At 42.6% G+C, this 14,638-nt stretch overlaps 1 protein-coding gene across 4 annotated transcripts in view; it reads right to left on the bottom strand.

Moving 5' to 3' along the window:
- Nucleotides 1-13,251, bottom strand: part of ptprk (protein tyrosine phosphatase receptor type K) — a 149,189-nt gene extending 135,938 nt beyond the window's left edge. For 3 of the 4 annotated variants that reach the window (XM_079525893.1, XM_079525894.1, XM_079525896.1), the window contains exon 1: nucleotides 12,894-13,250. In XM_079525893.1, the coding sequence (XP_079382019.1) occupies nucleotides 12,894-12,972 (79 nt within the window). In that variant the 5' untranslated portion in view covers nucleotides 12,973-13,250. Of the gene's footprint in view, nucleotides 1-12,893 lie in introns of all 4 variants that reach the window. The other variant, XM_079525895.1, reaches the window with a different exon arrangement.
- Nucleotides 13,252-14,638: the final 1,387 nt, after the last annotated feature.

Genomic DNA, 14,638 nt, shown 5'->3' with positions numbered 1-14,638 from the left:
TAAGTCTAAATCAAAATTTCTGTGTGTGTTGCAATATGATGCATTGAGAGTTTGGTTAACCACTTCAGCTCTTTGGTCTTTGGACAAGAAGTGTATTATGGAGTGGCACATCAGAGTAGGTTAGGTGATGTAGATGGGTAACACGTTGAATCAAACCATAAGTGAGAGTCGTTTCTGTGCATCGCTGCCTTCATCGTGTCTTTACATTCCTCCCTCAGACAACAGAGTCTAGAGATTCATGAACATGAAACCACCACTTCAGTTTTGTCACGGTTCCTCTTGGAAGGTCGAAGTGAGGAAGAAACGGGAGAGGAGGGGAGGGGAAAGGCAGATTATGTGAAGAAGAAAGAGGGAGAGGAACAGGAGAGGTGGAGGAGAGGAGGGGAGGTACATGAGAAGAGGGGGAGGGTTTGATCAATGTTGTGTTTCTTTGTTTAGGTTAGTGGGCCATAAATTCCAAGGAGAGGGAGAAGAGCAGTGGGGGAGGGAGGAGGGGGCTGCAGGGAGGTAAAGTAACTGTTAGGAGAGTGTGGGGGGGGGGGGGGGGGGTACAGAGTTATACTTCAGTAGTGTAGAGCAGTGGCGGAGTGGAGAGAGAGAGGAGGAGGGTGCTTGTTTGACTGAACCAACTGATTTCTCTCCGCTCCGCTAGACATAGTGGAGTCTGCTTAGTATCACCACGGCAGGGGGCGGGGGGGGGGGGGCTGCAAACATCAACAGAAAAAGATTAGGAGTCAAACGCAAAGCTGACCTGATACCAGGCCTCAGCAATAAGGCCACAGACAAATGAAAAACTACTGCATGTTTGGAGTTTTTCTTTTTACAGATCTGGAAATGTACTTTGCAGCTCTGGGTTCTTATGTTTTCTTGACATTTTCAACAGAGACCGACCACACTCAATTATATTTCCTCCTCACAACTCAAGAGAGCCTACTTGCATTTTTTGGCCAGAAGATTAGGCAAAGCTAAAATCCTAGGTTGTAGACAGGCTTGAGACACCCAAGCTGCTTTCACACATGCACTGCTTGATTTATTTATATGTTGCACTTGCACGCCATTGCCAAACCATTGCCATTCGCCATAGCAAAACATCAGATCTACAAGCTCAGCTACAAGCTTGTAGATCTAGTCTAGTTCCACGAGTGCGCCCAAGTATAAATTGTGCTTAACCCTGAACTTATCTTAGACATTATCCGGAAGGCTTTTATGTGAGAACGCAAATGTCCGAATCAGCTGGACCGGACATGCAATGGACATCAGTAACACGAGAAGCAATGCTGGCAGAAAGAAAGAAAACAGGTGGCCGGTGGACATGGGGCTTCATGCATAGTAAATTCCATGACCTTTGTACCTATGGAACCCATTCACACGCCATTTTTAGAATTCCCTAAATGCATGGTCACCAATCTGCAAAGACAGGTTCTTCATCTGCGAATAGGCTGTCTGGAGAGTCAGGGACCAGGGTACACCAGACTGCAATCTTAGTACTTACATGATATATTCCCACTAGTATAAAATGGCTGTAATTTACTGATAAATAAAAATTTGGCATCCTGTGCTCAACATTGGTTGAGCATATTCTATTATGAAAGACATTCTGAACCCAAGGCAAGTGTTTGTTTGTGATACTTGAAACGGAACATTACAAATACTTCTTTTGATGTTTCATTCTAAGATCCAAAAAAAGACTTTGTTTTCTATTCATTTTGATATGCTCACATTATGACACATTATGGAGCATGCTAAATGATGATGCAAGTCATTGAAAGTCTTGATGCAAGTCATTAGAGATAGAAGTTATATTAACTTGAAGTAGAAATGTTCTTGTTAAAAACAAAGAAATGTTCTCGTTAATGATGGAAAACTATACTTTAGAGTCTAAACCTTGAAACTTACCATGAATTGCTCATAATATTTATGATTCTATGCTTATCGGTACATAACTTGAACAGCGCTACTCTAGCGGCCATCGCAACGTTTGGCACCGCGACTCGCTCACCGTGGCAGGCCTCTCGTTGCTCAAGCCCCCCAGAGACGGCGCTCCTCCGTTGCCTTATACAGCTGTTTTTTCTCACCAAGTGGGCCGTGTGGCATAAAAGAAAGTCATGAAACTATGCCTAAACCTAACCTGAAAATAAACACTGCGATGAGAAGGATTTGAACCCGAGGCACTGGTATTGAAAAGCTAATGCTTAACAGAAGGGATGCACCGAAAGGGAAATTCTTGGCCGAAACCGAATACCGAATATAGGAAACAGTTGGCCGGTTAGTTAGGTTAGTTTTGGAGTCCACTCATATGAGAGGCAGTTTTGTGTCTGTCACAGAAGGGGCCGTCGCCAATTTTGTGTGATAATGCGTGGAGGAAAGGCCCTTCGTGTCAAATATGTAAACAGCACGGAAGTACAGTAACACTTGGGCTAAAAGGATAACACAAAAAAGTCCTGGGGACTTGTTTCCACCGTGGTCCTATCAGGGGTGGGTATAGGTACTTGTGTGGGTGTGGCAGCCTGGCAGTCTGTTCACAACCATCTACCATAGATGAAAATGACAGACAGACCTTCGAACAGACAGATAACACCTTGTGTAACATCACTTGGAGTGGGAAAAATAGCTGGAGAATATCTTTGACAAGATTAATTCTCTGTTCACACAGATAGACATATTCATCTATCTGTATTGCCAGCAAAGATGTATGGTGGGGAATGAGATGATAATCTTAATGGACTACTGGTCATCTGTCTCTAAGCCCTGATGTGCACACACACACACACACACACACACACACACACACACACACACACACACGCGCGCGCGCGCGTGCACACACACATGGTGTTTATCGGTTTATGTATCTAGAAAGCTTGCCCTTTTCCTCTCCAACTGAAATCAGCTTAAAGGAGAAGATCGACAACCACATCTCTGAAAACCCTAGTTATTTCAGGACTCTACCTCGCAAAAGGGAAAAGTCGTGATTTAATAATGAATGAATGAATTTCTACAAAATGAATGTGTAAAAGAGAAAATGATCTGTGTAGAAAGAATCCTAAATTGAAACAAATGGGAATACGCTCTACAAAATAAATCCCATCCTTGTTTTTGTGATCAGGTCTCATTGCTATACAAGGGGGACTGTGGCCCATGGGGTTTAATATGACACTAACAAACAGAGATCTGAAATGGAGAGTTAATCCACTACACATACATTGCCAATGGGTGTGTGTGTGTGTGTGTGTGTGTGTGTGTGTGTGTTTCATGACAGATGTCTTCTTAACTGGACTAATGGAAATCACTTCAGCTGCAGCCCAAATAGCCCTACACAGAGGCGCACGCACAGATGCCTTGTGGCTATGTTAACATGCCTAGTCTACCTGAAAGCTTAGGCACATAGCCTCATATATCTAGCCTCCCCCCAACACACACAGGCTGTCAAACCTGTTCAATATGCAGCCAAAATCCCCTACCGCAAGTGAAAAAGGCACAGCAAACATTTTCTAGACAATGTATCTTTCCTTTTGAACAAACAAGTACATAACTTTATTGTTATAGCTCTAGCAAAAGCTGAAATCAGTTTGTCGCCCAGCGCTTAATACTATGGCTTAACAATATGTTCCTGTTTATTAGCTTCATCATAATCAAAAGTGGGGGAAAGAAAAATAATATGGATCTCGGGATGGAATGGCGTGGCCCCAATGTGGATCTCAGACTTCACCTGGCCAGCCTGAGACTTATAGATGTGGATCTCAGACTTCACCTGGCCAGCCTGAGACTTATAGATGTGGATCTCAGACTTCACCTGGCCAGCCTGAGACTTATAGATGGATAGACTCCTGCAGAGGGCTGTAAAAAACAAAAATGGCAAACAGCTGGAAGATGAAGTCAGCTTTCACTGATAAATGATCAACAGACAAACCACAATTTGACCTTGAAATACTGTAATATTGACAACTTAGAACCTCACCCGACCCATGATGTGACCCATGTGAGTGAGCTTAGATTTTGCTTATAGGCATACCATAGCTTTTGCATCGACTACTGCTGTGATCATGAGTGTATTGTGCGAGGTCTATGTCACTTTCACAATGAACAAGCTCCTCATTAACACATGCTGTGAGACAAGAGACAGGCAGCAAGACAACGTGCGTGTCTGTATGTAAGTTGAAGTTAACAGTGCTGTGACCGAGAAGAGAAGAGAAGAGAAGAGAAGAGAAGAGAAGAGAAGAGAAGAGAAGAGAAGAGAAGAGAAGAGAAGAGAAGAGAAGAGAAGAGAAGAGAAGAGAAGAGAAGAGAAGAGAAGAGAAGAGAAGAGAAATGAAGAGAATCTCAAACAAAAATAGTTTGTTGGAATGAAGACCTGGCTCAACTGAACAAACAACACCTGTAGACTTCAAACTTCCACACAGTTGTCCAAGTGCACACATGAAGGAGACAGACCCTGACCGATGGAGACATGCACAGAGACGAATGCCTGACAGAAAACACAAAATAGCCTGGAGAGTGTCTGTCAACTAATGTTACTGAACCAATGGTAATTATAGATGCCACCTGAATGCTCAAATTACCAACAACAAATCTCCTTTACATCAAAGAGTAGGCTATACCAACAAAGAGTTATCATGGCATTAAAAAAACTCACTGTAGGCCTGTAAGGAATGACATGCATGATCTTCTCTAAAATCTAAAGTGTTAAAAAGAATTGCTATATTAATGCTATGTTTATGTTAGATGGCTTGGAGATCACTAAAGCAAGTGGACGTTGATGAAATCACTACTAAAGCATGGAGTGAAGGAGGGTTGGAGGGTTACGAGTGACCTTGTTAGATGGGTTGTCTGTATACTACAAAAAAAACAAATAGGGCGAAGGCTTCGGAACAGTGATGTTCATTATGATGGTGGTGCTGGTGATGACGATGATAATGATGGATGATAAAGCTCAGCTCGTGGCTGGCCAATCATAACTCACCCTTCTCAGAGCGTCCCATGTGAGCTGGGTCCAGTAGAAGCAACAGAGAATAACAACACAGCATTAGATTTCATATAGCACACACACACACACACAGTACTGTACATAAGCACAACGTGAACCACTCACAATATGCACACTTGTGGCTGTGTGGATCCACACAACTTTTCAGTCACATTTCTGCCATGTTTTATAACATCCCATTCCCAACAACAAGAAATATCTCAAACTTGGCTGTGATGAAAATATGCAATGCCATTTTGATTGGCCTGGACTGTTGAAATGAAAACATCAAAACCACATCCAATCACTGTTTCATCATTTTCACTGGGGGACGTTTTATGAAAATGATTGATTGTTTCTAACTGAAATACGGGACAAAATATTGCAACATAATACACTGGCTTTGTTTACAAATCTCATTAAGTGGAAACAAATCAATGCCAGAAGATCAAGCAAAAAGTTTCAGAAATCAGCACCCACATTTAGCTAAATCACACTCACAGAAAGATGTAGATCTCTCTTGCGCACACACACACACACACACACACAGACACAGACACAGACACAGACACACACACACACACACACACACACACACACACACACACACGAGATATGTATATCTCTCTCACACTTCTTAATTATGAGGACAATTCACCTATTTTCCCACAACCCTCATCACTGTGTGTCTACTGTCTAGCCTTAACCTCTACACTCATGTTGAACCCTAACCCCTACCTGGCTAACATTAATATTTTCTCTAATGACTGTCATTGTGGTGATATTTGAGCCTCAGTAAATGGCAAAGGCATCATCTCTTTCTCTCACACATTCACTCACAAAAGCCAGTTTCTCCATTAGTATATCATTATCACCTCAATGTGACTGCCCTTTGGATTACACAGCTGGTACTGAGGCTACTCACATCTGTGTGTTTCTGTGTATGACAGAAGACTGTGTGAGCCTGTGTATGTGCATGTGTTTGTGCCTGTGTAATGTAATTAATCAGTTGGAAGCGTTGATTACTTAATCAGCCATTAGAGGCCAGCGTGTGGGATGTGCATGTGTGTGTGTGTATGTGTGTGTGTCCGTGTTTTAGTGCACAAAGCAAAGCAGTGGCAGGTTTCAAGTCATCTTGTTACAGCAGCTGTGAAGCAGACAAGAAGAGAGTTGTTGCTGTCGGATGGAAACCTTGCGTGTCCAAAACAGTTTCCTTTTTTATTATTATTTTTTAAAACATTTTAAAATAGTGAAAACAGGGACGTACAAGCTTGCTTGTAGGTCAGCTATTTTCACTACTTTTGTGTGGCACTCTACAATAGGGCATTCATTTATGAAAACAAAAACAAAAAGTTGAAATTCTGAGATATGAGGTTTCTGCACGACGATACATAGTCCAATATGCTCATCAGAAGAGGGACGTGTACATCATCCAGTTCGCCGTTCATTTCAAAGGCAAGGTTACTGTTTTTGGTGGTCTGCATCACCATCCCTGTTTTATCATCATTATCATCAACATCTATATAGCTTGACCCAGAACAGAGGAATGTCCAGATGAATTAAAACAATTAAAAGGAAAAAAGGTGCATGTCCTACTTAAAAAGCCAGCTGTTCAAATGCAAAAAAAGCATGATCTTTGTCACATGTCTCTTCTCCATGATCTCTATCTAGCTTTGCTTTAAGTCAAGCTAAGAGGCAAGGCTCTAAAAAGTCCAAACCACACCAAAGGGTTGGGTTGGGACAAAACGTTTTTTAAGGTCAGCCACACCAGTGCAACCTCTTGCAACTCAATGAGTTGCATTGCTGTGGTTTACCTTAAAAAACGTTTTGTCCCGAGACTCCCGACACAACCCTTTGGTGTGGTTTGGGCTAAGAACGGCAATGTCAGCTGGTCAGACACTCTTTGGTACCAAAACTACTGGCTGGATTGCCATTCAAATTGCTAAGCGCATACATGCTCCCCAGAGGATGAACCAGACTGATTTTGGTGACCACATGGCCTTTCCTCTAGCGCCCCCTTTAGACCAAAATAACTATATAATTGCACACACAATATCTGAAAATAATTCGCTGCGTTCCGTGATTTGTTTTGTCACTCGCTACTCAGTCTGGACAGGGTCCTATCTCCAAGCCAGGTAGGCGGGACATGTAAGGGTGAGTTGAAAAGTAGGTGTGTGAGTTGAAAAGTACTATACTGTGGTCGGCTGGCTTTTTTATGCGTATGCTCGTACGTATATATATATATATACAGATTGAGTGTGACGTAATGAAGATATGTATCAATGCCAGGGTATAACTGGCTTTCGATGGTGACGTAACAAAGATAGGTTTCAGATTACATACATGTATACTTACAGACATTACCTTTAATTCACCCGACACTGAATCATATCCTAATTACGTCATCATCAACATCGGTATATATACCTCCGAGCATACACATAAAAAAGCCAGCACGACCACAATACTTGCGCGCTCTGCTTGCGCAAGTAACTAGTAACTAGAACTGCGGCGGCGGTGGCTCAGGGGTAGAGTGCCTGGATGGTAACCGTAAGGTTGCCAGTTCGAACCCGGGCTCCCCCAGAGTTACTGTCGAAGTGTCCTTGAGCAAGACACTGAACCCCTAATTGCTCCCGATGTGCTAGTTGGTGCCTTGCATGGTTTCCGCTGCCATCGGTGTATGAATGTGTGTGAATGGGTGAATGTAATGCACAATCTCTGTAAAGCGCCTTGGATAAAGGCGCTATATAAATGCACCATTTACCATTTATTTTACCACTCTGTCAAAGGTAACGTATGTATGTATACTTGTATGTAATCTGAGACCTATCTTAATAAGCCTATCTCACAGAATTTCCCCGCCCCCCTTAATACGCCCCCTTTCGGGGTTAGTGGTGATAGCGTGACGTCACTCCATAGACGCTTCATGTTAACAGAGGTAATTTAAGAAGTCTACAACTTTTGTTTTCTCAAGGTAAGGTTTGTTCTATCTGTTCGAGCTGATTTACCATCTTGTTTGCTTCATAATAATATTGGTCTGTCACATTTTTACATTAGAAAATGTACTTAGATTCTCCAGAGAAAATGCTAATGTTAAAGACACCACTATTTACCGGAAGTGGGCGTGGAAAACGGGCTGTGAGATAGGCCTATTACGTCATCATCAACAGCCAATTACGTCATCATCAACATTAAGTTATAGAATATGACCACCATACATACATACCACTTTCGGTCCAGCCGACCACAGTATACTACTTTCAAGTTACATCTTTATACTCAGATTACATACATGTATACATATATAACCTTTTGCCCACCCGACATTGAAACATATCTTAATTACGTCACCATCAACAGCCAATTATAAGTTATAGAATATGACCATCATACAGCCATAGAAGTGTATACTTGTATACATAACTTGTACATTTATGTAATTTGAAAGTAGTATACTGTGGTCGGCTGGACCTTAAGTGGTATGTATGTAGGATGGTCATGGTGGGTGGTCATATTCTGCACGTGTTTGTGTTTGTAGCACGGAATGTGATGATTTGATTGGCTGATGTATGATGATAAGAGCACACCCCTCACTTCACATGAGTATAACAGTAAGAAAAGCATGAACAGAGTGGCCCTGGCTGATGACGTATCAGCAACAACGTGGCTACGTAACAGGTGACGTTATATGAAATCGAGTCAAACAGGAGGCTGGCCAGACTGAGTAGTGAAGTGACAAAACAAATCACGGATCGCAACGAATCAGGCTGGAACCCAGGCTACCATCCTCAGGCCAAAATGTAATGTTTGCACACAGTATTTCTCCTATATTCCAATAGCCAGATTGTAGGATGAAGGCTACCGATTTTGGTAACCCTGTGGTGGGCAACACTTGGGCAACTAATTTTCCATTGTAGTTTTTTTTTCTCTTCTCGGAACTTTATTTTATTTTACTTAAAGCCTTTGCTGTTGGTTCAAACCACATTGTGTGAAGAGCAGCACAAGCTATAGGAGCTGCTGCTAGCAGCGGTTTTAGATCTTGTTCCGTTTCTTTCCATCTCTGGCAGTTTCTCTTTTGTTCGCTCTATGTCTTGCTCTCTCTAAGAGGTAAATAAGTGGCTGGAGGACAGAGGTACATTTCAAACACACGGTAGCATACACCGTCTAATGAGGGATTAACTGATGAATGCTCAATGCTCATGCCCAGATTAATAACATTTACCCCCCGCCCCCCACCCCCACCCAAACACACACACACACACACTGCATGCACACACTAATAAGGCACCGGCAGAGAAAGCGACAGTATTTTCAAAGGAACAGATTTCCTTTACTGATATGTGTAGAACAGGTATAATGAATAAAACAGCCTTTGATTTGAATAAAGGAGTAAATGGCAGAAAAACATCTTAAATATTTTCCTCCAAAGAATATACATGTCTATTTATTAGAAAGGAAATGTCACCATTCCAATGATTCAAAATTACACTGATGATACCACCTAAAATGTGAATTGGAAGAAAATATTTGAGCCTTTTAGAAGCCATGTAAAAGATATGATACCAAATCATTACATGTGATTTTGTCTGTCAATGGTCTCTGAAAGCATCGGAGAGATTTGCGTTGAGAGATGCACAAGCAAATGGGTTCAGATAGAGGGAAGAACACACATACACAAAGAGTGTGTGACACAAATGTGTGTACACATGCATGTGATGTGCGTGAGCACACACACTCAGTCGCACACACACACACACACACACACACACACACACACACACACACACACACACACACACACACACACACACACACACACACACACACACACACACACACACACACACACACACACACACACACACACACACACACACACACACACACACACACACACACACACACACACACACACACACACACCCTCCCTCCCTCCCTCCCTCCCTCCCTCCCGCCAGTTTCAGTCCCTTGTGATAGCCCTGGTGGAAATGTGCACATCCACAAGCCAGCGCTGCTCCCCCATTTCATTTCATCAGCTAAACAACATGACAAGATATATAATTGAACCCACCAAATGTAGCCAAGAAATATATTTAATTAAACCAACTTAGTTTAAATGTTTTTTTTCCTCCCTCTTTTTTTACAATTATAATTACACCAACTGAGTTTGTCATGTTCTAATGCAGTACAGGCTTCTAATTCGTCTGGATCACTAATGGAAGACAATTATTTCACTTCATTAAGATTAAAGACAGCTAGAATCTGTGTCACTATACGCAATCGGAGAGGAGAGAGGTTTACATGAAGAAGCCAAATTAACATAAACCCGCTTATTGACTTTGACTTTGCAGAAAGTGGGGAAATTATGAACTGCGTGACACACACACACACACACACAGTCACAAACACAGTGACACACACAGTGTCACACACACTCACACACACACCAAAGCACTGCAAGAGAGAGACATCAGGAAAAATAACACTTTGACTTGATGAGAGGAGAAACAGCTATGGGGGATAACATTAAGACAAACAGCATGAATGTGTTCATCACATGACATGTGTGGTTCGAAAAATATATTTGTAACTTAGGTTTCTCTGTCATCCTCTATGGCGGTTTGCACAAAGGCAGCAAGGCAAGCAAATGCAATGCTCAATGGCTTAACAATGTTTTTTCTCATGGCTAGAATGACAGTTGTATCACTAATCGATTGTTAATAAACTTCTTAAGGCCTACATATTTTATACTTTGGCGCTTTTAAGCTCTGATGAGGTAGGTATGTAAAATCAATATATCTGTAGATGGGCCTCTTGCTACCTGTTCAGGCTGTTCTCAAACCTAAATAAATGATAGTTTATTCATAGTCTAGAATGGAAGTTAAAATATATATAGGCTATATATATATATATATATATATATATATATATATATATATATATATATATATATATATATAGTTAATCGATTTTTTTAATGGGATCACAAACAGTTTAGGCATATAATGAATCTAAGCACATGACTGGTTATATGGTTGGACTTTCTGAATCACTGCCAATTTTTTTCCCTTCCTGTCAGCTAATGATGACCTGCCTCGCGCACTAAAACACACCATCCTAGTATTTACTTGCAAATTAACAACCCTCTCAAATTCCCAGAGCGGGTTTCAAAGGAATTCCACGCATTTGCTCCCCAGAGGAGGACCAAATGGACAAACGGGGCGGCGGGGGAGGGGTAAGAATATAGGGTCATAAAAGCTCACACTAATAAACTGGTCATTAATGACTGGATAATTAAACTGAAGTCATTAAACGACCACAGTTTTATGCCAATGAACGCAGGACCAAAAGTGTGGCATCGTTTTTATGGCGCTTTTGCTTATTATTCCCAACACGTATAGGCTACAGTCAGGGGAATGCTGCCTGTGTTTCACGGGCTGAAGCACAACACAGTCTCTGGGTTGTTCATAAAGTCACATTAGTTGCGTTTTACAGCGATTTTGAGGTCAAGAAGACAAGAGACAGCTCTGTCTCTTCTCCCAATCTCGGACTAGGCTATGTCTGTCTGTCCGTCTCTCTTTCTTCTGTTCCATGTCTCTCTACCTGCCTGTCCTTTTCTCTTCTCTCCCTCTCTCTGAGATTGTTAGTTTAGTGAGTTCTGAGCCGAGCTACTGAATGCGGAACTAAAGCAATGAACAGCAGACGTCCAGACAGGTACATGCCCTCTTTAAATGGCGAAGAATCACGTTTCTTTTAGTCCAAAGGGGTTCGTTATAGTCAAATAGACGGAGCTGTGCCACATCAAGGTGCTCCAGATCTAAAGTGGCCAACAGTGTGTGTGTGTGTGTGTGTGTGTGTGTGTGTGTGTGTGGGGGGGGGGGGGGGGCGTATTTGGCAAAATACGTCCGTGAACTGTATATAAAGTTATGTTTTAAAAAGGTTCTTAATTGTAGGATCATATAGGTGACCACTACAGTGCATTCGCAGACAGCAGGCTCCGCTTTACTGCTGCGTGCGAAGTTCCTCACAGGCGAACAGGGGGTTAGATCATTGGTGAATGAATTAAGTCGTTTCAGCTTAACATTTGGCTGAAAAGGTTATGGCAAAGGCGAACCGATCGTTGTTATTAGTGTGTTGATCCACCAACAAATGAAACATCCGAACTTTAATTTAGTCCGGAGCTGTAGACCACCGCGGTCCGTTTTGCCGTTTCCATTCACCAGGACTCTTGCTGTGGCATCATGTAAACGTTTTTATTACAGTGCAGCGAAATGCAATGCAGAGTTCAACAGACAGTTAACAGAAATACAGAATAATCTTGTTTTGTGCAAGTGACATCAGTTGCCTACTTTTACGAAGCTTAAATTACTGTTCCCCCATGTCGACTCGACACGGTATAGCCTATTATATTCCTGGTTAAAACTGGCATCGTAATTAATCACCTATGAAGACACCGGTTAAACAACATTGTGAACTGAAACTATTAGCTTGCCTATTAATAGTCAAATGTAAAATATTTACTATATCATTTAAGCGACATACACAAAGCAAACTGGATTTACAGCTGAAGGGAGCACTTCATTCTACCGTACCTTTGAATTCCAACCTATAGCCGACTTCTCTCGGACTCTTTCCCTCACTCACACCAAGAAACCTGTCTCTGCCTGCACAGAATTTTTCCAGCCTTGAAAATACTTTATTTTTCACCTTTTAAACTACTAAAGGTTAAACTTTTCTCCAGCGCCACAGCGGCAGCGCACCTGGGATACATGTCGGGGCGAAAACACACTGCGCTTTCAACTTTGTGCATGATACAGTGTAACGTGTACACAGTTACACACAGACTGCTCGTTGGCGTGTCCTATCTCTTTCACTGTTTTCTTTATTCTTTCCCTTTCTCATCCGTGTGGAAAACGTTGTAGTTTCTTACCTGTCGGTATCTGTCCGGAGACGCTCCCATTCGGCGAAAGAACAAACGCCAGTCCCAGAAACAGTAACAACGTATCCATGTTTGTTTGAAGTCGGCGTTCTTTAAAACCCCAATAGTTTCCCCCAAAGTTGTGCTTTCCCCCACAAGTTTGAAGGCGTTCTCCCTCTCCTCCTCGCTTTCCTTTCCCGTCCTTTCTTGTGATTTATTCCTGTAGTTGTTGTGGTGAGTTGAAGTGCCCCATTCTTTCTCTGGTCTTTTCTCGGTCTTTTCTGCTCCGGCAGGTCTGGCGGGCAGGCGGCGGACAGCACTTTGTTCCACGGGGAGTCGCGTCGGGGACTCACACACAGCAGCTCAGCGCGCAGCGCAGGCAGACAGGCAGCGAGCACAGCGAGCGAGTGAAAGTCCGTGACGTCACACGGTGGCAGGGACCCGATTCAAAAAAGTGTGTGTGTGTGTGTGTGTGTGTGTGTGTGTGTGTGTGGTGTGTGTGTGTGTGTGTGTGTGTGTGTGTGTGTGTGTGTGCGTGCGTGCATGTGTGTGTGTGTGTGTGTGTGTGTGCGTGTGTGAGAGAGAGGGGGCAGAGAGTGAGACAGATGAGACACGGTGTGTGTGTGTGTGTGTGTGTGTGTTGTATGTGTGTGAGTAAGACAGGCAGTGTGCGAGAGGGAGTGAGAAAGACGGGCAAGGTGTGTGTGTCACTGTGTGTGTGTGTGTGTGTGTGTGTGTGTGTGTGTGTGTGTGTGTGTGTGTGTGTGTGTGTGTGTGTGTGTGTGTGTGTGTGTGGTGAGAGTGAGACAGGCAGTGAACGAGAGCTGGGAAAGATATTATGACAGACAGACAGACAGACAGACAGACAGACAGACAGACAGACAGACAGACAGACAGACAGACAGACAGACAGACAGACAGACAGACAGACATGGTTGAGACAGCCTGCAGGACAAAAAGTGGAGGGTGCCTATATTATTATTTTTTAATATTGGAGATATAGGGCATAATTTGTTAAGATTTCTGTTTGATTATTGGTGAAAAACAATGCTAAAGGGAGGAAAGCAGAGAGGGGAACAGGTTAATCCTGTGGAGGAAATTCAGTTTTTCAGCTTCACCCAGCTGATGGCTTCTCAGATTCTGGTTCATGGGGGCAGCATCCATGCCACCTGTTAAGGACACCTTTGACACCTTTGACACCTTTGGACCAGGAGGCAAACATGTGACCTTAGTTCTGTTCCAAGGCGGCCACCAGTTATTGCCGCCCCTAAAGTCAGAAAGTAGTAAACTTTTATAACAAGTTTCAATTTCTAGTTGCGATATTAGTCTCAAAACAGAGGATGCATTCAGGGCCTAGATTCTCTAGGCCATTACTCTTGGCCATTACTTATGCAATCTGTTTCCAGTTCATTATCTGTAGCTACTGAGTATTTGTGTGGAGTACAGCTAACGAGCTAGCAACTATAGTCTGTGATCTATTTATAAAAAATAAAATCGTCCGGCACAGCAGTGACGAGCAAACATGACAGGCTTGGAAAAATTCAAATAGGTGCTTTGATTTGGTTAGCAGATGATCTAAAAATATGTGGTTTCTTTGGATGAAAATCTGCATGCAGGGAAAGAGTGCATCCTGCCAGCTATATTTGCCTTGTCAGCACCGTCTGTCTGTGTTTATCTCTGGAGCTTACGTTGACGTTACATCACAGATTTGGGAAACAAACTTTTCTTTGTACTTTCTGGCCACGAAGAAAGGGGTA

Source organism: Electrona antarctica (genome assembly GCF_951216825.1).
Source record: "Electrona antarctica genome assembly, chromosome: 17".
NCBI lineage: Eukaryota > Metazoa > Chordata > Actinopteri > Myctophiformes > Myctophidae > Electrona > Electrona antarctica.
Note: the sequence above shows the minus strand (reverse complement) of the source record. Positions and strands in the feature narration are given on the sequence as shown.